Source organism: Lacerta agilis, chromosome 1 (assembly GCF_009819535.1).
Source record: "Lacerta agilis isolate rLacAgi1 chromosome 1, rLacAgi1.pri, whole genome shotgun sequence".
NCBI classification, from domain to species: domain Eukaryota; kingdom Metazoa; phylum Chordata; class Lepidosauria; order Squamata; family Lacertidae; genus Lacerta; species Lacerta agilis.
In genome coordinates this window covers 7,031,010-7,054,103 of record NC_046312.1, presented here as the reverse complement: position 1 = coordinate 7,054,103, position 23,094 = coordinate 7,031,010, and the positions used below count along the sequence as shown (strand labels likewise).

The following is a 23,094-nucleotide window of genomic DNA, read 5'->3' as shown; positions in this document are numbered from 1 at the left end:
CCTTTTGTCCTGCTTATGGGCTTCCAAGGGGCATCTGACTGGCTGCCATGGGAAACGGGATGCTCCACTCAATAGGCTTTGGTTTGATAAATAGGCTTTCATCTGATAAATTCAGAAGAGCAGCAGCCCTGCTGTACTTTAACCTAGCCCAGGGGTCCCCAAACTAAGACTCGGGGGCCAGATGCAGCCCAATCGCCTTTTAAATGCGGCCCACGGACGGTCCGGGAATCAGCGTGTTTTTACATGAGTAGAATGTGTGCTTTTATTTATAATGCATCTCTGGGTTATTTGTGGGGCATAGGAATTCGTTCATTTTTTTTTTCAAAATATAGTCTGCCCCCCCCCACAAGGTCTGAGGGACAGTGGACCAGCCCATGGCTGAGATTGTTTGCTGACCCCTGACCTAGCCTAACCAATACTTGGGACGCGGGTGGTGCTGTGGTCTAAACCACAGAGCTTAGGGCTTGCCGATCAGAGGGTCGGCGGTTTGAATCCCCGCGATGGGGCATAGCTGTCAACCCTCCCTGCTGTTTCCCAATGCTATAATAAGGGAATTTCCAGCAAAAAAAAGTGAAAGGTTGACAGCTATGCGACGGGGTGAGCGCCCGTTGCTTGGTCCCAGCTACTGCCAACCTGGCAGTTCGAAAGCACGTCAAAGTGCAAGTAGATAAATAGGTACCGCTCCGGCGGGAAGGTAAACGCCGTTTCCGTGCACTGCTCTGGTTCACCAGAAGCGGCTTAGTCATGCTGGCCACATGACCCGGAAGCAGTCTACAGATAAACACTGGCTCCCTCAGCCTATAGAGTGAGATGAGCGCAGCAACCCCAGAGTCGTCCACGACTGGAATTAACAGTCAGGGGTTCCTTTACCTTTACCCAATAATTTACTAAGAAAGGGTTCCGATTCCTTGGACTTCATTTTTCTAATAGATCCTCTGCCCCAATCATTTGCAGTATTTTGTTCCTCATTAGGATAATCAGACACGCACATGAATACATTTTGGGGCTAAGAATACAATTAGGGACATGACGCCACTCCAAAATTATGAGCTGCCTTGCTCCCACATCTGGAAAAATCCCATGTGAACCTCCACACAGACAAAGGAGGAGGAACGATTCGTGGTGTAGCAGCAGACTTTTTTTTCTGAGTGAAGGTGGTTTGTGTAAGTTTCTTTTCCATACCTAATGGAATAGCCATTGGGATGAGGTGCCCTTCAACAGCACATGAGAGTTCGGAGGTCTCTCTGGTGGGGCTGAAGAGATACTGGAGCTCCTGATGAGAAGCAGATCCTGGAGGTGGCTTCCTAGGACTGCTGCGCATGTAGGGACCAGTCTGCGTCCTTGCCGATTTCACTTTCGTACCTGGAAAGAACGTCAGATAAATCGTGACTCTCAGGCAGCTCAGTGGAAGAGCATCTGATGCCAGCTTCAGTCCTTAGCATCTTCAGGGAGGAAGAGAAAAATCTCCTGCCTGAAACCCCGGACAGCCTCTGCCAATCAGCGTAGAAATGGTCTGACTCAGGTTTTTTTTTATAGCATTTATACCTCACTCTTTAGTCAGTCTCTTAGAGCAGTTTACAAAAATTAACTCTAAACCTGTCTCCTATGCTATGAGAAGAGCATGAAGCTTTAGAGCAGTGTTTCCCAAAGTGGGTAAAACTGTCCCCTGGGGGGGCGCTGGAACGATCGGGGGGGTGGGGGTGGCAGTAGCCTTGGATGCAATTGGGTAGGGCACTGAATAAAAATAAGGGGGCGGTGGAAGCATAAAGAAGAAAATGTTTCATCTGTTGTGTAATGACGTTTACTGCCAGGTTGGGCGCTGTTGCAGGATGGTGGTTGTGGTGGAGGTGAGGGGTTTTCCTGGACTTGGGTGAACCCTCTTTGGCTTCACCCAGGCCTGAGAAGTGGATTGCAGCTTGCCTGCCTATATGGCCAATGAGAAGCAGGCTGCGATGAGAAGCAGGCTGAGGTGAAAGAACGTTTAAACAGGAAATGAAGGCAGACTGTTTGAAACATTGGTTTTTAGGGTGCGGGTGGAGAAGGCGTTTTACCTACCCTTGACACTCTCTATCAGTTTAGGTCTTGGAGGCTTTGATTTGGGAGAAGGCGAGTTGAACCTCAGGTACGGGGATTTCTTAAGTGTGCTCCTGTGACCCTGGTAAATCGGCCGGCCGTATATCTGAGAGAGATAATCTTCATTTCGTGCCCCCATCCATCTTTTCAGAGGCCCCTGCACAAAACAGAAAATGACTGAAACTTTTTAATAAAAAAGGAAACATGCTGGCGGGGGGAGAGGGAGAGGGAGAGAGGGGGGGGAGAGAGAGAGAGATGGATCTGGATGGCAGAGATTTGGGCTGAAATACATGATGGGATGGCCTTGGTCAACTTACTCTCTCAACCTAACCACCTCTCAGTGCTGTTTCTAGAAATAAAACGGGATTAACTATTTGAAGCATTTTGGATAAAAGGTGGGGTGCAAGTGAAGGATACAATTACTGCTATTTATTTGTGCAGCACCGTTGGCTGACATGGTGCTTGAGCAAAAGGGCACCAGCAAATGATACAGTACAAGCGATGCCGCATTTGTTTATAGGGATTTATACCTAGATCTTCAACAAAGCTCTCAGGGTGGCTTACAACACCAGCGGCTTTGTACCTGGCGTTGCTCAGGAATTCTTTTTAAAAAAAAACAAACCCCAAAACCACCAGTGCATTTCTGAAATCGCTGATTTAAATTCAGTGCAGTTTCAAAAAGTTCAGCCTCCCACCTTGATCCAAAAGGAACCATCATGCAAATTTGGTTACAACAACTTAAGAGGTATCAGTTACAGGTGGGTAGCCGTGTTGGTCTGCCATAGTCAAAACAAAATCGAAAATTCTTTCTAGTAGCACCTTAGAGACCAACTGAGTTTGTTCCTGGTATGAGCTTTCGTGTGCATGCACACTTCTTCAGACTTGTTCTGAAGAAGTGTGCATGCACACGAAAGCTCATACCAGGAACAAACTCAGTTGGTCTCTAAGGTGCTACTAGAAAGAATTTTCGATTTTGTTAAGAGGTATCCAAATGCATAACCAAAAAAAGGAAAAGCTCGGCTATATGAGAATCCAGACCTGGAGAATGTGTTCCTCAATGCAAAGTCCCTGAAATCAGGTATGGCAGGGAAAATATACTATTTATTTATTTTAGATAGAGAAGAGCATAATTTCCAGCATTTATATACTATGGTTGGTCCATGGAGGTCACTGGGCAGAGCTAAGAATCCCTGACTGTTCCCAAACTCTGCAGTCTCACCTTATCTGCTAGCACTGGAGTGGGCTTTGCTGCAGGCAGATGCCTTTTAGTTGGGATTCCCGTGGGGTACTGAGATTTTGCATGTGCTTCTCTGCTGGCTTTCATTGTCTTGACAGCCCGTTGTGCCTCGAAGACATCATTCCTTGCCATTTCATCCTAAAGGCAAAATGTAAAAGCAGCTGGTAAGGTTAGAGCACAGCAGTGGTGCAGCTTTCAACCAAAATCACTGATGATGATGATGATGATGATAATTTATTATTTATACCCCAACCACTGTGGGCGGCTTCCAACAAAATATTAAAATACAATAATCTGTCAAACATTAAAAGGTTCCCTAAACGATGGACTCTTTCAACTATCTGGTCTTCTATTTTGTTAATAACATGCACTTTCTCTTTTGTATGATTTTTCCTTCAATACAGCTTTAAAAAACCAAAGACTTAAGTATCAATAGGTAGGTCTTAAAAGCCATACCTGGATTTCCATGCTGATTGTCTTAATCCACTCATCTACAGACTTTCTGATTCGTATCTCCTCTAGGACATCTCTAGATGAGAGAGAAGGAAGTGATTCAATTTAGGATGGTTTTTTTTTTTTTTACTTTCATCTAGTGAACAAAACTAAAAACTTTGAAACCACCAAGCTTGTCTAATACTGTATTTGCTGCTGGCATTTAGGTATATCAACACAGGATTAAAAACAACTGCCACAGAGCTCTACCTGTCTGCTGTCAACTCATCAATGAAGGCGTGCAGTGCATTGCCATCCTTGGCACGGATAATGGCTTCCAGGTTTTCTTCAAGGAGCTTCTTGTTCTTGCGCACTGCTCTCAGGATCTTTTCAGCATCCCTCAGTATGGATTTGGAAGCCATGGTTGACTGAAGAATGGCTGACTTCGAAAGCTCCTGGAGTTCAGGAAGGCTTGGGGCAACAGGGTATTTTTGCTAAAATCCAAACAAAATGGGATCAGAAGTTCGAATAATCAGGACTGTCCTCAATGCTGATCAGCCAGATAACCCTGATAAGGTCAGCAGTGCTTAATGGAAGCAACTGCCCTCTGTTTGATACCAATATTGTCAACTCCAGTTGAAACCAAAACAAAGCCTTGGGTATTATTTTGGGGAGACCGGAGGGACATCACTATGCCTGGCAACAAATCCTAATTATTGGATTCTTTTGCCCCATGTTTTTGTGCCTGCCAAACAGCCATGGCATGCTTATAATATTTTATCTCTTGTTAAGTATGCTGTTTTAAATGTGCATTTTATATTTGACTTCACTCAGCAATGTTTTCTTTTGAAATGTTTAAGATTTTGTTTAATATGCTGTAAACCGCTTTGAGATTTTTCTTAAAAATATATAAAGCGGTATAGAAATGAAATAATAATAATAATAATAATTTACTTTTTCATTTATTGCTGATTTGAACATCCTGGAAAATGGCCACAAAACTGGAAATTTTCCTTGTATGAAGATCACTGTGCACACCCGTCTGCAATCTTGTGCATTCCTGATCACACAGCCATGATGGTGGAAGTCCCAAATAGAAACCACCCCTTCCCTTCCCTTTCCATCTCACTCTTCCTCCAAGGAGATCAAGGGGGCGGACATGGCTCTCCACCCTTTCCATTTTATCCTCACAATCACCCTGTGAGGGATGGCTAGGCTAAATCAGGTTACTAAAATAATCGTAAGCATGAAATATAATAACCACCCACTATAAAGACAACATGGCAGAAATTTAGAAGCAGCACAAAAAGCCCTCAGCCCAGGGTCACAAAGTCTGGGGAGATGAGGTCTTTGCCTGGTGCCAGGGACACAGCCATTGTGGGTACCAGGAGAGCATTCTGTAGACAGGGCACCCTAATCACCACCCACAGCAGTTGCGGGAACCTGTAGAAGCACCTCCGATGAAGATGGCCATAGCGAACAGGCAGGCCGATATGGAGGCAGGCGATCCTTCTGTCGGGTGATGTCTCTGATGTGCGAGGTTGCCTACAAATTAAAAGGAGAAAGTGTGGCCCTTTGACTCCCGAGGCAATCTACACAAGTAAATAAAACTACCCAGCCATGCAATAGTACCATAGCTGTCAACTTTTCCCGTTTTTTTTTTAAGGGAAATTCTCTTATTCCGAATAGGATTCCTCGCAAGAAAAGGGAAAAGTTGACAGCTATGCAATACATGTCTGCAACAGGCAAACACTAGAGGCCATTTGCTGTAGGAGAACCCACCCACACCACGCCCAGCTTCCAAGCCCTTTTGGAGAATCTTAGTTCTCATGGTATAGGGAACTGGTACACAAGTTTCTTCAAAAGAGGTGGGGGGAGCTTCATAGCACTGCACTGCTGCCAGGCCCTATAAAAACTACAGAACAGGGACATTTAAATGCCTGTAGCTTTACTGCAGGTGCACCCATGCTGCTGTAGTCTGGCGACTGGCTAGCTTGACGCTAGTGCATGAAGCCAGATGGAGCCATAGAACAGGAATGCTGATGGCTTCGAAAACTACGTGGCAACGAACGCTTGGCAGATGCAAGCATCAGGTCTGCCTTTCTAGTTGTACACGGTCCAGCCCTGCTTTTAAAACCCCATTTTTAAGGTTATGGCAGAATCAAGGCAGGCAGCTGGGCGCCATGGTTTTTAGTGATTTCATTGCTCACATGTCCTGCGGTGGAATGTTTAAAGGAGCCTTTCGCCAACCCTCCAGAAATTATGGACTACAACCTCCATCAGCCCCAGTGTCGTATGTAGATCAAAACGTCTGGGGGCCAGCAGGTTGCCGTAAACTGGATTAGAGGTATTTGGTTTTAGGGTGTTTTATTGCTCCAAGGCACTGTCTCCATAATTTAAAAACAAACAAACAAACAAACTGACACAGAACCTTCATAATACTATTCATGTCCGACTTCCACTCCTTTGCATCCTGTAAGGCAAGCGGGGAGAAAGAATCTGTTACACTTAAGATGAAGTTCCCTAAACAGATATAAAGTACAGTATACTAGAATCATGAGGCATCTTAAAGGCTAAAAGATTTATTATGACATGAGCTTGCATGGACTCAAGCCCGCTTTGTCAGATGCTTGACGTGAAGATGTGCTGAGCTGTTTTTGCTGCAAGAGACAAGCGCAGCAACTTGTCTGGAAAGAAAGTATGCTAGAACTCTCAGTTAAAATCTGACCAAGACTATCTGTATGGAGTTCTAATATACACTTGGATCTTCCTACTGCAGGCCATAACATCACCACCACCTCTGTGACCCTCAAGTAACACCCTTATTCATCATGCTAGAAGGCCTAATTTTATCGTGCGTTGGGAGACAGAAAATGATCTCCTCTCGATTCCGTCCTTTAGGTTACCCTCCATGCCTACCAAAGTTCAACTCGACAGGACAGTTGAACAGTTACGAAAGCATATTATACTGCAATAAAATGTGGACCCAACGTTTAATAATTAACAATGCCTCCGCAAAAAGAGCTTGGGGCAGGAGTGCACTCAGGTTATTCCACACTGTTTCCTCACAACAGTGCCGTATGGCTCCAAGGAATTAGCAGAGGCTAGCAGAGAGCTGACACCAGGTGCCCCTGGCTCAAATTCAACACTACACTGTATGTGCAGTGAAAAATACACTTTCCTCCAGAAGGCAAGCCCTCTCCCCTAAACTCCAAGTATCACAGACTGCTTTTAAGCCAACATGCATCAGGACTGGTAAGGCGCTAACTGAATCACAGCCATTGCATGCCATTTGCATGATTTATTCTGCTTAACAGCTGAGGAGAGTCTGAAAACTGGATTTCCTGGCTGCTACATTTTCATTTGCAGAAACCACCTCTGCAAGTTCAAATTCCAGGCTCCTGCTTTGCAAGTATTTTAACTTTTCCCACTGTTAAGTTGTTAAGCTGTTATTCAGCAGCTGGAGGAGGAGGAGAGGGCAGAGGGTGAAGAAAGAGCTGTGAGTGGAGATGGGCCCTTTTCCTGTCCTTTGGACCCCCTGGGGAACTCAGCAAACCTGCTGCACCTGGAGCTGGGTGTAGAGAGGGCAGCTGAATGGGACACAGCTGTGGGCAGCCAGAGGAAGGACCATTCACCTTGGGCCTCCCCAGAACAAGCCAGTCTAGAATAAAGGGTCTATGTCCACTGTTTGCAGGATCTTTTCTCATTGTGGGACTTTTGTGTGTGAGCTGAGAGTTTGTTTGGCCCCGGGGTTAGAACCCGGAGGCTGAGAGGGAGGTAGTGTCAGAAGGAAAGTGAATTGATTTATATATATGTTAGTAACTTTGTATTAATTTAACATTTTTACATGTGACTGTGTATTTTTTGGAGTATTTAAGCTGGCTGGCTGATGTTGCTTCAGTTTTTTGAACACCGCTTAGAGATATTTTAAAATATATTAAGCAGCATAGAAATTAACTAGTCAATCAATCAATAATCAATCAACCTGGTCATCTTTTGCTTTACCTGCAGGATGTCATGCATGTCCCGTTTCAGTTGCCCGAGATCATGAAGCACAGCATCTGCTTTCTTAACTGTTCTCTCAACTGGATTGTGATCTTGAAGTGTGCTTTTAGACGCAGGAAAGGGCTCAGTCTGCTGAATGTTCGATCTGCTACTAAGAAAAATTTCAAAGTTCTCATTACTCCTGCATTTCTTCTTATGGGACTGCCTAGACTACAGGCAAGTGCTGAATCAAGGCTGGATGAACCTGCAGTTGGCCTTCACCACCTACTATTGAGAATCGGGGGAAATCCCAACCAAATTGTGGGCGTTTATGAATCAAGTTACACAACTCTGGAGAGGGACACATATTCCTACAAGAACAAAAAGGTCCAGAAAGGCAAGGAAACAGATGCTCAAGCAAAGCCATGTTACTGGCCACCAAAGCTGCCATATGTTGGCAGAGCTGGTGTGGGTAAAAACTCTTTTTTTTTAACCCAATTTGCTACTTAGCCCTTTTATTTTATTTATTAGACTTATATATGGCCCTTCATCATTAGATTTCAGGGTGGTTCACTGTTAGGATTTTAGCATCACCTCTGCTGCTAAAAGGGGACGACAGAGGATGAGATGGTTGGACAGTGTTCTCGAAGCGACTGGCATGTATTTGGCCAAACTACGGGAGGCAGTGGAGGATGGGGTGCCTGGCGTGCTCTGGTCCATGGGGTCACGAAGAGTCAGACACGACTGAACGACTGAACAACAACAACTGCTGCTAAAGCATGCAGCATAATATGTCTGTTGTAATTCTCTTATTGACTGAGTTCAGCGTGAGAAAGGAAGTCTGTGTTTTATCTCTTCCTACCATGTGATGTTATTGTATTCTTTTTCTTTCACTTCTGGTTCTCAATGGATGCCGAGCTCTGTTCTATTGGAGTTTTGGGAGCAGAGAAACAGAGAATGTACTTTGTAAATAGCCTTTAATAAAGTAGCTTTAGATCTACTTTTGGCTTATTCTTTCCTACTGCGATATGCAGGGATTGTGCAAGTTTCTCTTCTCATCGGAGAGGAGTTGCATATTTCTGGCCTCTGGAATGTTTGGCTTCGGCAGCCAGGGAGTGGCCACAAAGAAGTGCCTGGAGTCTGGGGCAGTTTGGCGTTTGCCCTGACTACATTTCTGACATTCACAAGATAAAAGTTTTGCCCAATTTGAGAATTTCACACTCCTCCATCACTCAAAATAAACGCAAGACAATAAAATAGCCATTATCCAAGAGGCGTAAATAAAGCAAAACACCTGACCATTGGATGGGAACTGAGAACAAATGTTTACCCCAGGTTTTGCCTGTATGCACTTGTTAACGGATGCAGACACAGCACCACACCTTCTAATGGGAAACTCAGGTGGTGAGTGGATTGTAGCCCAACAAGGGCCACTGAGAAGCAAGAGGAAGTATCAGCATGCTTGGGGTTACCCCAAGATTTGCAGAAGTACTTAAAAAAAAACTCCAAGGGGACACAGGGCAGTCGAATGAGGACTGAGCCTGCTCAGCAGCCATGGACTGTTGACTGTCACATGGAAAAGGAAAATAGAAGGAGGTGCAAGGGGATGGAAAGAGGACAAAAATGCCCTGCTAGGGTCAAATGGTGGGGGGGGGGATCATACAAGTGCTCCTTTTAGGAGGAAGTATACACAGCCACTTTTTCCTGCAGGTTCCACTTGTCTGATCCTAATTTAGTAGTTCAGGCTAGGTACAAAAGAGGTGGACAAAGTTCAAGGGTCAGTTTGCCCTGTTTAGCACAGTTAAGCTCAGACACAGTATGCAAGTGTACTTTTCAACCTCATGCCTCTGCAAACAAGGCTTTTAAAGAAAACAGTCTCTTCCATGAAACACACGTCTCAAGCATGTACAGAGTTCAGCTAGGAATTGTGGGAGCAGTGTTACATAAATCACCCAAAATGGAAACCTCTTAATTTTCTATTATTTCAGTTATTTGAATTGAGATTAGGATATCACTGCAGGTCAAATTTAGTTTCCAGGATTTCAAGTAGCTACAAGCAGTTTGCTTCTTAACAAGTGAGATGCTTACTTCTCTCTTCCAAAACACCACGGCATCACATTGTCACTTCTTGGGTCCTTCCAAGAAGATGTACTCTGGCTTAATGGGGTTTCTTGAGAATTCAGGATGTGCTCTAGAAGTCTCCCTCCACCTAGATGAGAAAAAAGAGCATGCCATATTATAGCTAAATAGGGCACAGTATAGTGTGCGCACACGTTCAAATGTGTGTGTGTGTGTGTGTGTGTGTGTGTGTCTGTCTGCACAGAGACACATATATGGGATAGTTACATTCCTGGTTTCCTTCCCAGAATGAACCGCATTTATGTATTTATAAATTATATCTATGCACATGTGTAAGCAGACATCATACGCTGCCCACTGATTTTTAAAGATAGGCATGTAGCAAATAAGCTGTAATAATGTTACTTGTCTGAGCATTAGTAAAATACTGAAGCGACACATGATGAATACTAGAGAATTGTAAAATTCACATATGGGATTGTAAATAAACTATTTATGAGCTGTAATGGACAAGCTCTCTGGAAGGCTTATCTATATATATAAAAACGTTCAAGATGGGTCTTTGATGTAGCCGCAATGCTCTGTAACCGCTTGACCGATTGCCTTCAAATTTGGACACAACATTCCTTGGCCATATGGGAAGGTTCTTAGGTACCTAGATTGCAAAAATATCACACCTTTCCCAGGTAAATTCATGAATTTGTGCAAAAAAACCCAGCGCCCTCCAGTGGACGTCAAAGACCACAGGCTGTGATATATTTCAGATCTTACAGGTTAAAACTGCTCTGATCACATGACGTGCTGCTTTTCTGTGAGTCAGCGTTTGGGACGCTTTCTCTTTCTGTTCTGCTGTGCTGGGAGTTAGCCATGCCGGGTCGTTTGTGCTGTAAATAATAAAACTTCTTCATAAGGAAGAAGCTGGCTCCTGAGAGATTTATTGCTGCAGCTCCTTTACACACAGACCATCTTCCTGCTACGTGAGTGACTCTGAAATAGCTAAAATTGCTCTGCTTACAGCCCAGAAACTGGGAGGGGAACGTAGCAAAGCTGAAAGCATGCTGGACACCATTGCTGGGGGGGTCAGAGGGAAGCCACGCACAAACTAAAGAGAGAGAGAGTCCGCGACGAGAGAGGACAGGGAGGGGGGAACGGGAGAGGAAAAAACAACAGGTGACGGGGAAGTCTCAGGGCTGTTTCCACAAAATGAGCCACAGCAACGAGTGGCTGGGTCTACTAGTTTAGAATAAAAGCCTAATACGCATTCAAAGAGTGTGAAATGCTTGAAAACTGTGAAGTCTCAAGTGGTGCTGATAAAAAACAATGATACATCTAATGCCAACCAGAGCACTGTCGATGTAGGCGAGAGTGGTCATGGTTGTGGGAAACAACAGCACGTGGGCAGATCTACTTCAACAAGGAGAAAGGGAAGCTTTGAAGCTTCCTGGACCTCACCCCAAGTTCTTCCACAAGTTGACTGTTGCACATTTTCTTTTTCTCCAACCGGTTGTTCTCTCTTTGCCAGTTTCTGTGAGATTTTAGTATCTTTAGATACCGGCACAGGAGCATATCTGCGTGGTGCTGGTGTCTTCTGCGAACTAATACCGCGGCTTTCATGTTTCCGGGAACATGCTGGAATGTGGGAAGATAGGTTTGCTCAATTAGGAAAAAAAACACGTTAAAGAGAGCAAGCAGCGGGAAGCAAATCACCAGAATTATGCTAGCAGTTAAAACGACCTCCTCAAGATAGAACAGTCTCAACTTGTCAGATGAAGAGAACAGACATTTTTCAAAACAGAGCCGGATATCTGGAAGCAAGCAAGTAGCAGATTATAGTCATGCCCATCTGTTTCATAAGTACTTAAAACACATGTCATGAGCTACAATACGTGCTTGGTGACTGCTTCAGAGTTATGGACTTGTGGAGATCTGCCCAAACTTGGACATGTTTCAGAAGCGATATTTCAATTTAAGAAACTTTTCAGTAGTCAGTAGAAACCAACAGAGGGATGTGGGGATGGAAGAAAGAGGAGGTTGCTGAAGTTATGCACTTTTGTCTCTCCTGTCTTCCAGCTTGGACATTTAACCTAGTCACAGGCAGAATATTCACAATTCACTATTCTGTACTACAACCCAGGTACTATTCAGTAGCTGCAGCTACACAAACATCTCCATTACTTTTTTCACTACTATGCATTTCAACACAGGGACTCTGATCCAGAAGTCACAGCAACCCTTGGTTTAAGGAGGCATAAGAATTGAGATGTCTCAACTGAAAAACTGACATTTATGGTTGCTGGCAAACCACAAACTGCGATCTGAAGTGGGTTTGGTGTTAGGAGCGTGGCCACTGCTCTGCCACCATAGGCTGATACACCGTGACATGAATTTAGGAATCTGAAAAGACTGAAGATGAGAGGAGACAATCATGGTTTAGCCATTCCATGGCTGGAAGCTCACATCATAGTCTGGGTTCTGAACTATGATTAATTTTAACCATGATTTGGTGTGGTCTTAAGTGAGCTGAACAGGTCTCTAAAGGCAAGAATTAGTTTTGCCATTATTGCTTTGGGGTATTAAGCAATCCTAATCTTATGCCTGGTCTACTTTTTTATGACGTCTTAAATTGAAGATGACAAGAGCTAGAAAACAAACAATTTTAACTGAAAGGAGATGCACAGTATCAACCTTTGCTGCTTTGCAGTTCTATACGAATTAGAGCAACCCAATGCCTCTCACCTTGTGCAGGTATGGTGTTGGAAGAAAAAAACCCATGCTGGTGAGCAGAGATAGGGTCAGTAAGAGGCTTCCCTGCATTCATGGCACGTGTTGCCGTTCTTTTGGAAGCTGCTGTGTTGGCATCTTGGAAGCCCCCAGAGGTCAGTGCAGAGCTAATCAAACGGGACTAGGAGAAAGAGGTTTCAGTTCAAACACAGGAATAGCTTGGCAAGAACTTCCGTGCAAAAACCACACATATCAGTTGCAGAGAAAATATCATAAATACTCGATTGTGGCTCAGGGGCTCTGCCCACCTCTATGGGCTGCCCACATGGCCTCCAGCTTAGCCCTAGACTCCAAAGACCTTCCTCCCTTTAATCAAGGGCCTTCTTGGAATCAGTTTCCCATTTGCAGAATGTCTTCCCTGTTGAGGTGCCTCTGTTTACCATGTTAACATTCAGGAGGAATTTTTAAACATCCCTGTTCATCCAGCCATTTGATGGGTGAAAGCTACTGTTACTGGCAATCTTGAGAATATTAGTTGCGAGGAAATTCGATCATTTCCGAATGTTTTATTTATTTATTTATTTATAATGTGCTGTGGGCCTGTTATGCTGCTTGGCACCCCGGGCTCCTTTGGAAGGAAGGTCAAGAAGCTTATTTATTAAAGGTTGCAGTCAATGCACTGCTAAACCTAAGATTACGTCAGTGCAAGGATTTCTCTTTGCGTAAGGAAACGATGCCTTATGAGGAACGGCTTAGGGAGCTGGGTATGTTTAGCCTGGAGAAGAGACAGTTAAGGGGTGATATGATAGCCATGTTCAAATATATAAAAGGATGTCATCTAGAGGAGGAAGAAAAGTTGTTTTCTGTTGCTCCAGAGAAGCGGACACGGGGCAATGGACTCAAACTACAAGAAAGAAGATTCCACCTAAACATTAGGAAGAACTTCCTGACAGTAAGAGCTGTTTGACAGTGGAATTTGCTGCCAAGGAGTGTGGTGGAGTCTCCTTCTTTGGAGGTCTTTAAGCAGAGGCTTGACAGCCATCTGTCAGGAATGCTTTGATGGTGTTTCCTGCTTGGCAGGGGGTTGGACTGGATGGCCCTTGTGGTCTCTTCCAACTCTAGGATTCTATGATTCTCCTCCTCTGCTTCCTCATCCCATATCTGTTCTGGGGGTACCCTCCCCCAACCCTATGGAGCACATGCGGGAACAGTATTATCTCCTCCTAAGGGTGGCATTCTGTGTTTTTTTGTGGGTTGGATCTTGAGAAGAGCATGCAGAAGTGGGCTGGCAAAAGCTACTTCCCCCCTTCCCCCCAAGAGCCTGCTGAACCGAGTGTGACCAGCTAAGTTGGCCTCCACCAGCCCCCTTTCCTTAGGATCCAACCATGGGTTGTTAATATGCATAGGTTATAACGACAGCAGCATAAGGTGAGCAACATAAAGGCACAGTAAAACAAAATAAACTCCCTTAGTGCAATTACATTTTTAAAATGTAGCCACGGTTGATGTACAGAATATCCTCATGAAATGAAACAGCAGGGTTCTATATTTTTAAGCCAGTACCTGAATATTCATTTGCTGCCGCTGCAAATTTTCCAGATGCTGAATTCGCTTTTCCATGAAGAGATTCATCTGCTTTTCAAGTTCGCCGACTCTCTGATGGCCAGGGGCCCCCTCAAGCTGTTGAGCCTTCGAGATGGCTTGCTGGTCTGCAACGCGCTGCAGCTGTTTGTCTGTCTCCTGCAACTTGGTAAGCATTTCGGACACAGAGCTCACTTTTGCTTCCAAGTCGCTCTGGACCTGGAGGGAAAGACGCAAGCCAAAATTTGTGAAGGCCAAAACCTCTCTCCCTCAAACCTAGATGGTTGTCCTTGGGTTGGGAGAAAACTGTCCTTTAGAAGTTTTTCTATTGGGGATATTAGACACAGATTTAGCCAGAGAAAATAAGAAAATATTCCTTTATGCTACAGGGGCTGCGAGAACACTAACTGCCAAAAATTGGGAAAAAGAAATAATACTGACAAAAAAGAATGGCAAGACAAATTATTTGAGTATATTGAATTGGCCAGAATTAGCGGTCAGCCCAAGCAAAAATTTCAAAAAGAATGGGGAAAATATAGAGAATACCTTAAAAAGCAGTGCCCTCAAATTAATACTTGGACTTGTTTCGATTAACTTCTGCAAGATAATTTATGGTACTTAAGTTAAAAATTGTAAGAAAAAGGGGTAATAATGAATTAAGGAGGAGACAGTTTGCCAAAAATGAAAAGAGAACTGTGTAGAGGATGAAGAAAGTCAAATGCAAGGGAAAAAAAGAACTTAAGTATGGTGTGTGGGTGGGTGTGGGTGTGATTCACTATCTGTTCTGTATAAGTTTTCATACGTTTCTATGCATTATTTGTTTTCCTTTGTTTTTCATTTGCTTTTGTTTTATTTGTTGTTGTTTGTCTTTCTTTTCATTGTGCAGTTTTGCAAAAGTGTGTGTGTGTTGTAAATAAACTCAATAAAAATAAACAAAAAACTATCCTTTAACATGGCTGAGTCTGGTCTATGGAATTGGAGGGCTATCCACCAATTTCCAAGTGATCTGTTTGTTAAAAAGGGAATTCAGGTTTTCGGAAAACAAGATCTAAATTCCATTTCCAGCATACACATATGCATGCACCTTTCAACACACACACACACACACACCGCAAAGAAGAAATCTTGTAGGGTTTAGTTTTCACAGGAAGCTTACGAAGGTTTGTTTACATTTGTTTTTATATTTGCAGGTTGTTTCGTGGAGGGGAAAGGCAGGAAATATTTTTTAAACAAATAAATAACGAAGCCAGTTACTTACTTTGAAAAGAGGGGCTGTAGAAGCAATAGCTGCTGCTGTGGCAGCTGCGATAGTTGTGGCTGACTCTATCTCGCTTTGTGTTGACTTGGTACTGTCCTTTTTGTCAGAGCATACATCATCCAGCAGTTGGACCTTCACCTCTTTAAATACAGGAACATTCTGAATTCTAAATATATAAGACAGGCATGGGAAAGATTTTTTTTTTTGTAAGAGCCATTTTTTCCTCTCTAAAAGTATTTTCAGGGAACAAATGTCACTGGTACATGAAGAGGCATCCAGTAAGATGTTTTACACCAGGACATACTACTTGTTCATCTTAGTTGAGATTCCTGCATTGCAGGGGTTGGACTAGATGACCTTTGGGGTGCTTTCTACAATCTGACCAATTATTCCCTACTTCTTGGAGCCTCAAAGTACACCCCTGCCTTTTTAAATTTTTAAAGTTTGGGAGTTGCCTGCTCTTTTTGGCTGTGTTTTATTTTATTTTGTGTGTGTTTGGGCTTCTGTTTGGGGGGTGGTTCCTAATATCACAAATTTGACTTCAGTAAAATGGGTATTTTGTAGTGCCCATGTAGTAACCCGCTGCCTTGCAGGGCATCTTTGGAAGAAGAAAAAAGGCTCAGGAGTAAACCCTGCACAAATACAGAATGGAGTCCATAAGGCAGTTGGATGACACCTTGTACATCTCCTTCTGGCAACTCCTGCAACCAAACTGGCGGCAAACATCTTGCTTTCCTTTCCTTTGGACCACATCAGCGAGGCTGAGAGAGGGGGTCTTGTCATCTGGGCAGCTCAGGACTTCCAGACACACTGCCCAGGCTTGAACGCTGGAGAGGCCACTTCATTTTTTAAAAAATATTTCCAAATGGGCTGCTGCAACTGGCATGAGCTCTCCAGGGTTCTAGGCAGGAACAATTAATTCCCACAACCTGCATACAAAGCTCAGTGGGACAGCACATAAGAAGAGCCCCACATAAGAAATAAAAAAATTCCTTCCAGTAGCACCTTAGAGACCAACTAAGTTTGTTCTTGGTATGAGTTTTCGTGTGCATGCATACTTCTTCAGATATGTAAGTTTGTTATTGGTATGAGCTTTCGTGTGCATGCACACTTCTTCAGAAATGTATCTGAAGAAGTGTGCATGCACATGAAAGCTCATACCAAGAACAAACTTAGTTGGTCTCTAAGGTTCCCTCACTGCGAGAAGCAAAACTACAGGGAACCAGGCGGAGGGCCTTCTCGGTAGTGGCACCCGCCCTGTGGAACGCCCTCCCATCAGAAGTCAAGGGAATAAACAACTACCTGACATTCAGAAAATACCTGAAGGCAGCCCTGTTTAGGGAAGTTTTTAAACTGTGATATTTTAAATGTATTTTAATGTTTGATGGAAGCCGCCCAGAGTGGCTGGGGTACAAATAATAAATTATTAATTATTATTATTATTATTATTAAGGTGCTACTGGAAGGATTTTTTTTTTATTTCTTATTTTGTTCTGACTATGGCAGACCAACACACCTACCTACCTGTAACTAGACCTACATAAGCAGCTTTCAATGCTGCAAGTTTTCTCCAGCGATTCCACCCACTGTGTCCCCAACATATTAGTAGACACCAGTAACACTTTTGAGCCATTAAAGAGGGAAGGAATTTGTAGATGGAATCAAGTAAACAGAAGCGTTCAACATTTGCTTCCTTACCTCTGCTTGAATACAGCTCTTACAGCCTCCTTCTGCCCAGTATCATACTGGGAAATAAGCATGTCAGCTAATGTGGAAAAAACAAGAATAAAAAAAACAGAAGAAACTATACTCATTAGACTCTAAAATGCTCACAAAGCACCACCTTACGAAAAGGAAACAAGGGCCTGTTCAGATACAACTTATAATCAGAATCTCTACACAGAGGGAGATCAGATCTTGGGTTCACTTGTCACCTCATTCCAACCTCACACAGAAAATAACATTTTGCTGTATGCTGCCCTGGACAACTTTGGGGGGATGTTATGGTATTATCATCATCATAATACCAGAACTTATGGAGACCAGGCTTTATTTTGAATCTGGAATTTCTCTAACTTTGTAACCAAAACCCTGCTTTCAAGGAGATTCCGGACAACTACTGTTGGGCACACGACATTGCAGCACAATCAGAACACTTAAGATTTTAACTGTTTACAGCTCAAGTCACACCTAAAAGTTATGGACAAAAATATCACATGAAGCCACTGAATTTTTGCTGCATTGATCCATTATGAAACTTAATTTACATTGTGCCTGAGCAACTGTGGTGTCCATTATGCTGTTCCCCCGCCCCATCCCCATCTGCCCTCCCTCTCTGCAAGCTTCTATAGTAGGGGAAGATGGAAATAACCCAGACGTTGCCTCCAAAGAACCCAGAGGTGTTGACTTCTTCCTTTCCCTCATTCACTTCCCGAACACTACCACCATTGTGTGGCTTTTATGTACAGTGGTACCTTGGGTTAATTGGTTCCGGGTCGATGTACGTAACCCAAAAAGTACGTAACCCGAAAAATTCGGTTTGCGCGTGTGCAAACCGAAAAAACTGCTTCTGCACATGCCGCGAAAACACATCTGTGCATGCGCGAATCGCACACGCTTCGGGTTGCGCTTCCAGGTTAGCGGAGTTCGTAACCCGAAAAGTACGCAACCCAAAGCGTACGTAACCCGAGGTACGACTGTACTTGACTACTTCGATAAATGCTCGTTTTCATCTTCAGTATTTAAAAAATACCCAGGAATATGGGGGAAATTGTCCCCAAAGGACAAAAAAAGCAGGAACAAAAGCTGCACTCCTATGCACAGTTACCTAGTAATAAACCCCACTGCTAGTTTCAGAGCGCATTTGCAAAGGAGTGAGTTGCATTACCTTTTTGTTTGCTGCCATCCTCTTTTCCTTGTGAAGGAATGTGTACTCCAGCGTCGTGTGCATAAGCCTGCTTGAGGGGAGGGGCAAGAAGGTAAGAGGGAAATATAAAATAAGCTTTCATGTATTTTATATTTCTCAAATAAAATCACACTGTTGTTTAATTCCAGAGGGCAGCATTGTAAATTTATTGCAGCAGATAAGGTCTTGTGATATCTCAACAACTCAGAAATTTATTATGCCGTATGCTTAAATCACAATAAATTTGTTCATTTTTAAGGTCCTAAAGGACTCTGGTTTTATTACTATTTAACTGCCCCTTATGTGCCAAATATATAGAATATACAGCAGATATGCTGGATAGGTACATTTAAAGCAGCAATCGACAACATTTGACCTGCAAAGCCTCCAGTACAATTGCCAGGCTGCGAACATCTTAACAGCTCAGTTGTTGCTGTTTTCAAAAGCTTCTAAACAGGGTTTGTAGAGAAGTTTAAGAAAATGAAACACTAAGGTTGCAAAAGGAGAGGGAAACGACGAAGTAAAAAGAAAGGTAGAACTATGTTGTCTCAGCAGTCGTGAATTACAAGTCCTTAAAAACACCCAGAAACATTTTCAACATATTTCAGTTTGACAGCAGTAACTCCAGAATTACAATACTGTGAAGCCGATGAAACTCATCTTGGGCGGGGGTTGCAATACAGAAGCAAAGGCAATATGCAAAAGAGAAATACAAATGGACAGTTTTCTAATATTTGGTAAGCGAGGTGTATGGGAACAAGCATATGAAATATCCTCTGTAGACTGAAGAACAGAATACCACTGTGCTTACCTCTGGAGGTAACTGTGAGGGCTCGCTATCTTTTTCAGTTGACAGTAGTTCCGAATGTCTACCGGTATACCTGCTTACAACGCCTAGAAGAAATGTCAATTCACTGGGTTATATCTCGATTAACAACTATCTTGCTTATAGCGCTTCATACTTGCAGAATACTGATCAATCAATCAAACTTTTATTACGGTCATACAGCAGCATAAGTAGGGTGGGGTACAATCATTTAAAATCTGTAAAACATTTTGGAAAGCTAAAATTATTAAAACAGAAGGTATATAAAAAAACTATAAGTATCTAAAAGAAGGGTTAGGAACATTAAACGGATGTGGAAAAGCATAAAGGGGTAGTATATAAAAGGCTATGACTATCATTTTACAAAGCACTCTGTTATGGGTCTTCATTAAATCTAGTTTGTGGCACAGGTCATCAGCCGACGAATTTTGAACACTGCTGTGCAGAACCTGGCAACATTGTATGTTGTAGCAAGGTTGGTATCTGAAAGCAGCAGGGAGGTATAGAATTGTCCTGTGCACCCTGGGTACTTATGGAGATGAGGCTAATACAGATGTCTCTATAATATAGGCACTGGAGAAAAACACGCTCTATTGTTTCTATTTGTCCAGAATCACAGGGGCATTGTCTCTCTGAGTAAGCAATCTTCCTATAAGCAGAGTACTGAGAACTACAGAGCCTGTACATGCCATCAACACATACCATTGTAATGTAGGTTATAATCCATTAAGCTAAACAGCAAACACTGTCCTGTCTTCACCGAAATCCTCCAGAATCACTCCACCAAGCTACACCCACTTGGAGCAACTGAAAAGCCACAGCATGATTGGTAATGCAACAGCAGTTTAACTTAACAATGTTTGTCCATGGAGCTAGAAACCCATGATGGCTCTGCCTCACAGTATTGCTTCTGAATATCAGTTGCTGGAAACCACAGGAGAGTGCTGTTCTTATGTTCAAGCCTTCTAAGGACATAGCTGCCTCATACTGGGAAGTCTCTCTTGTTTTTTGTTCAGTCATTCAGTCGTGTCCGACTCTTCGTGACCCCATGTGGACCAGAGCACACCAGGCATGCCGATCCTTCACTGCCTCCCGCAGTTTGGCCAAACTCATGTTAGTAGCTTCGAGAACACTGTCCAACCATCTCGCCCTCTGTCGTCCCCTTCTCCTGTCTCTCCTACCTCAGATAAATCACAGTAAAGGTGGTCAGTGGCTGTGAATCTGTCACCAAAAGGACTGAATGCACAGACAATGCAAAGGGAAAGTAAGATGAGACAAAATCAGATGTGATCAGATAGAGATAGGTTTGTTTGTTTGTTTGTTTGTATGTATGTATGTATGTATGTAAGGAAGTTAGGGAGAGCCTTGTTTTGATTTCTCGTAAGCCACTCTGGAAGTTTGAGAGGCGTACAAATGCTCTGAATAAATAAATGTGATGGGGAGTTGAAGACCGACATTCAAAATTTAGTGGACATTTTCCTCACCATCTAAATGAACATATTTGACAGAGTCTGTACTAGTTATGGCCTATAGAGAGACAACAGCCTCAGACAAATCGCGACCGATAACAAATGAAGATTTTTTTTACTAACTTTAAAAAATAAAATAAAAACTACACAGGGCTATAGACATACCCTCCGTTCCACCTCCAGAGGTTGCTACTGTTGGCTTATGAGATGCAGGTTTGTTGGCCAACAATGCTGGTGGAATATCAGCTGCACCATCAACCGTCAACACAGCACATTCTGGATGACGGGGTGGAGGCACTTCCCGAAGCTTCTTCACAGAAATGCGTATCCTTTTCTTGGTGCAAGCAGCAGGCTTGCTGTCAGCGGACACAGCTGTCCGAGGGTCAATGGGCTTCTTTTTCATGGGGAAGCTGGTGGAGCGGATGAGAATGTCACCAGCAGTGAAGCTATCAGAATAACTCTTGCTCACACCAGACGTCTCTTCCACTTCTATTAACAGCTCACGGCACAGGCGTCAAGTTTCTATGAAACAAAACACAAGATGACCCACAATTTCAGACATAGCAAATGGAGAAAAAGGGAACACAGGCGCAAGGATTAGGATATCCATCACTTATTGCTGTGATTATGACAAAATTAAAGGTAATGGTAAAGGACCCCTGGAAGGTTAAGTCCAGTCAAAAGCAACTATGGGCTGCAGCGCTCATCTCGCTTCAGGCCGAGGGAGCCAGCGTTTGTCCAGCATGACTAAACCGCTTCTGGCGCAATGGAACACTGTGACATTTTATGACAAAATGTACAAGATGCTCAAAAGATAACCCCCTTCACCCATTTAAACAAAGGGGTACAGCATGTCATCCTCGCGTGCCAAGGGATGTTTTGTTTACAGATGATCTGAGAAGAAAAACATCCACAGTAGGCAACTGTTAAGTGTATCCGAAATGACATCCTACAGAGAAGAAACTGAACTGTGATCAAAGCAGCTTGTATGGAGGGATCGCAAGGCTCTAGAGCCAACCGCCTTGTTCACAGAGACACAATTCCCCCTCTGCTATATCCCTATATGGCAAAGGTTGCAGACTTAACAGAGATCCTGAAATGGGATGTGGATAGAGGTGCAAGAGCCTTATGTTCCTCTACTTCTACATGGGTTACGATAATTTCACATGCCTTCACAGAAGGCAATAATTACCTCCAAGTTCCTTGGGGAAGGAAGACGTGGTACTCATCTATAAAGGCACTCGACCCCTTGAACCACAAGGAAAATGTCATCTGCCCAAGATGAACACAAAGGGTCCTAGGCACGCAAACACTTTAGAATTAAAGAACTGTTCTAGGCGTCACCGGACCTAGGTCTGTCAAATGCAAAATTCTGTTTCTGCCTGCCCACACTGCCGTAAATCCAGTGCTGGCTGTATCCAGAGGTATGCCATCTGAAAGTTCAATTATTTTGTTTGTTCGACTCTGTCAAATGTACACTTGAAGGAGCATCTGCACCCCCATTGTCCAGCCCAGACACTGAGGTCCAGCTCCGAGGGCCTTCTGGCAATTCCTTCACTACGAGAAGTGAAGCTACCAAGGATCAGGGCCTTCTCGGTAGTGGCACCCGCCCTGTGGAACGCCCTCCCATCAGATGTCAAGGAAATAAATAACTATCTGATTTTTAGAAGACACCTGAAAGTAGCTCTGTTTAGGGAAGTTTTTAATGTTTGATACTTTATTATGCTTTGATATTTGTCCGAAGCTGCCCAGGGTAGCTGGGTACAAATAATAAAATGATGATGATTCAGGGCTTTCTTCCCCTAGCCAGAACTAGCTGGAACTCAGTTCCAGAGCCTGACAGATGCGTGCCATTGCCTTTCTAAGAGAAAAAGAAGGAGGTGTTCATGGTGAGTTCCTCTTTTCCTAGAAAAAATAGCACTGGTTATAGATTTGCGCACTGGCCCTTCATCCGAGGATTACAGGGCAGTCAGCTTGCAGTATAAAGGCACAAAGAACACAAAACAATAAGCTCCCTCCATGCCCCATTTATATTACATGTACTGTATTTAAAAGCGGGTGCAGAGAAACAACAACAACAACAACAACAATAATAATAATAATAATAATAATATATTTTTACCCCGCCCATCTGGCTGGGCTTCCACAGCAACTCTGGGCGGCTTCCAACAAAATATTAAAATACAATAATCAATCAAACCAACATTAAAAGCTTCCCTAAACAGAAAGAGGTGGTGAAGGGGGTCCCCCTCAAAGCTCTACCTCTCTGGAGCTCACCTTCCATCCTCACCCCTCAAGACACCCCACCCCCCACTGAAGACCCTCCCCCTCCCTTTCCCTTCCTCCCTCCTCACAGCCACCCACCGGGAAGCACCGGCTGTTGCCATGGTAACAGCAGCACCGCCAACCGGGGCTCCCGCCGCTTCCAAACGGACACATTGAGCCCAGCCCCTTCCTGTTGCCTTCAAAACAAGTCAAAAAGCCGGACGCTAAAGCGCGCGTGCGCCATTTATTTAAAAGGAAAAGGAA

General features: G+C 43.6%; 1 protein-coding gene across 2 annotated transcripts in view; it reads right to left on the bottom strand.

The window, feature by feature from the left end:
* The window catches only part of KIAA0586 (KIAA0586 ortholog), an 81,690-nt gene extending 58,660 nt beyond the window's left edge, over positions 1 to 23,030 (bottom strand). The window contains exons 1-18 of one of the 2 annotated variants that reach the window (XM_033171132.1): positions 22,930 to 23,030; positions 20,731 to 21,087; positions 19,082 to 19,164; positions 18,253 to 18,322; positions 17,064 to 17,130; positions 15,366 to 15,531; positions 14,090 to 14,326; positions 12,542 to 12,707; positions 11,258 to 11,434; positions 9,815 to 9,935; positions 7,748 to 7,898; positions 6,174 to 6,215; positions 5,198 to 5,287; positions 4,013 to 4,236; positions 3,767 to 3,839; positions 3,293 to 3,448; positions 2,056 to 2,230; positions 1,183 to 1,362 (exon numbers count right to left, since the gene is read on the bottom strand). In XM_033171132.1, the coding sequence (XP_033027023.1) occupies positions 1,183 to 1,362; positions 2,056 to 2,230; positions 3,293 to 3,448; positions 3,767 to 3,839; positions 4,013 to 4,236; positions 5,198 to 5,287; positions 6,174 to 6,215; positions 7,748 to 7,898; positions 9,815 to 9,935; positions 11,258 to 11,434; positions 12,542 to 12,707; positions 14,090 to 14,326; positions 15,366 to 15,531; positions 17,064 to 17,130; positions 18,253 to 18,322; positions 19,082 to 19,164; positions 20,731 to 20,968 (2,416 nt within the window). In that variant the 5' untranslated portion in view covers positions 20,969 to 21,087; positions 22,930 to 23,030. Of the gene's footprint in view, positions 1 to 1,182; positions 1,363 to 2,055; positions 2,231 to 3,292; positions 3,449 to 3,766; positions 3,840 to 4,012; positions 4,237 to 5,185; positions 5,288 to 6,173; positions 6,216 to 7,747; positions 7,899 to 9,814; positions 9,936 to 11,257; positions 11,435 to 12,541; positions 12,708 to 14,089; positions 14,327 to 15,365; positions 15,532 to 17,063; positions 17,131 to 18,252; positions 18,323 to 19,081; positions 19,165 to 20,730; positions 21,088 to 22,929 lie in introns of those variants that run through there. The other variant, XM_033171210.1, reaches the window with a different exon arrangement.
* Positions 23,031 to 23,094: the final 64 nt, after the last annotated feature.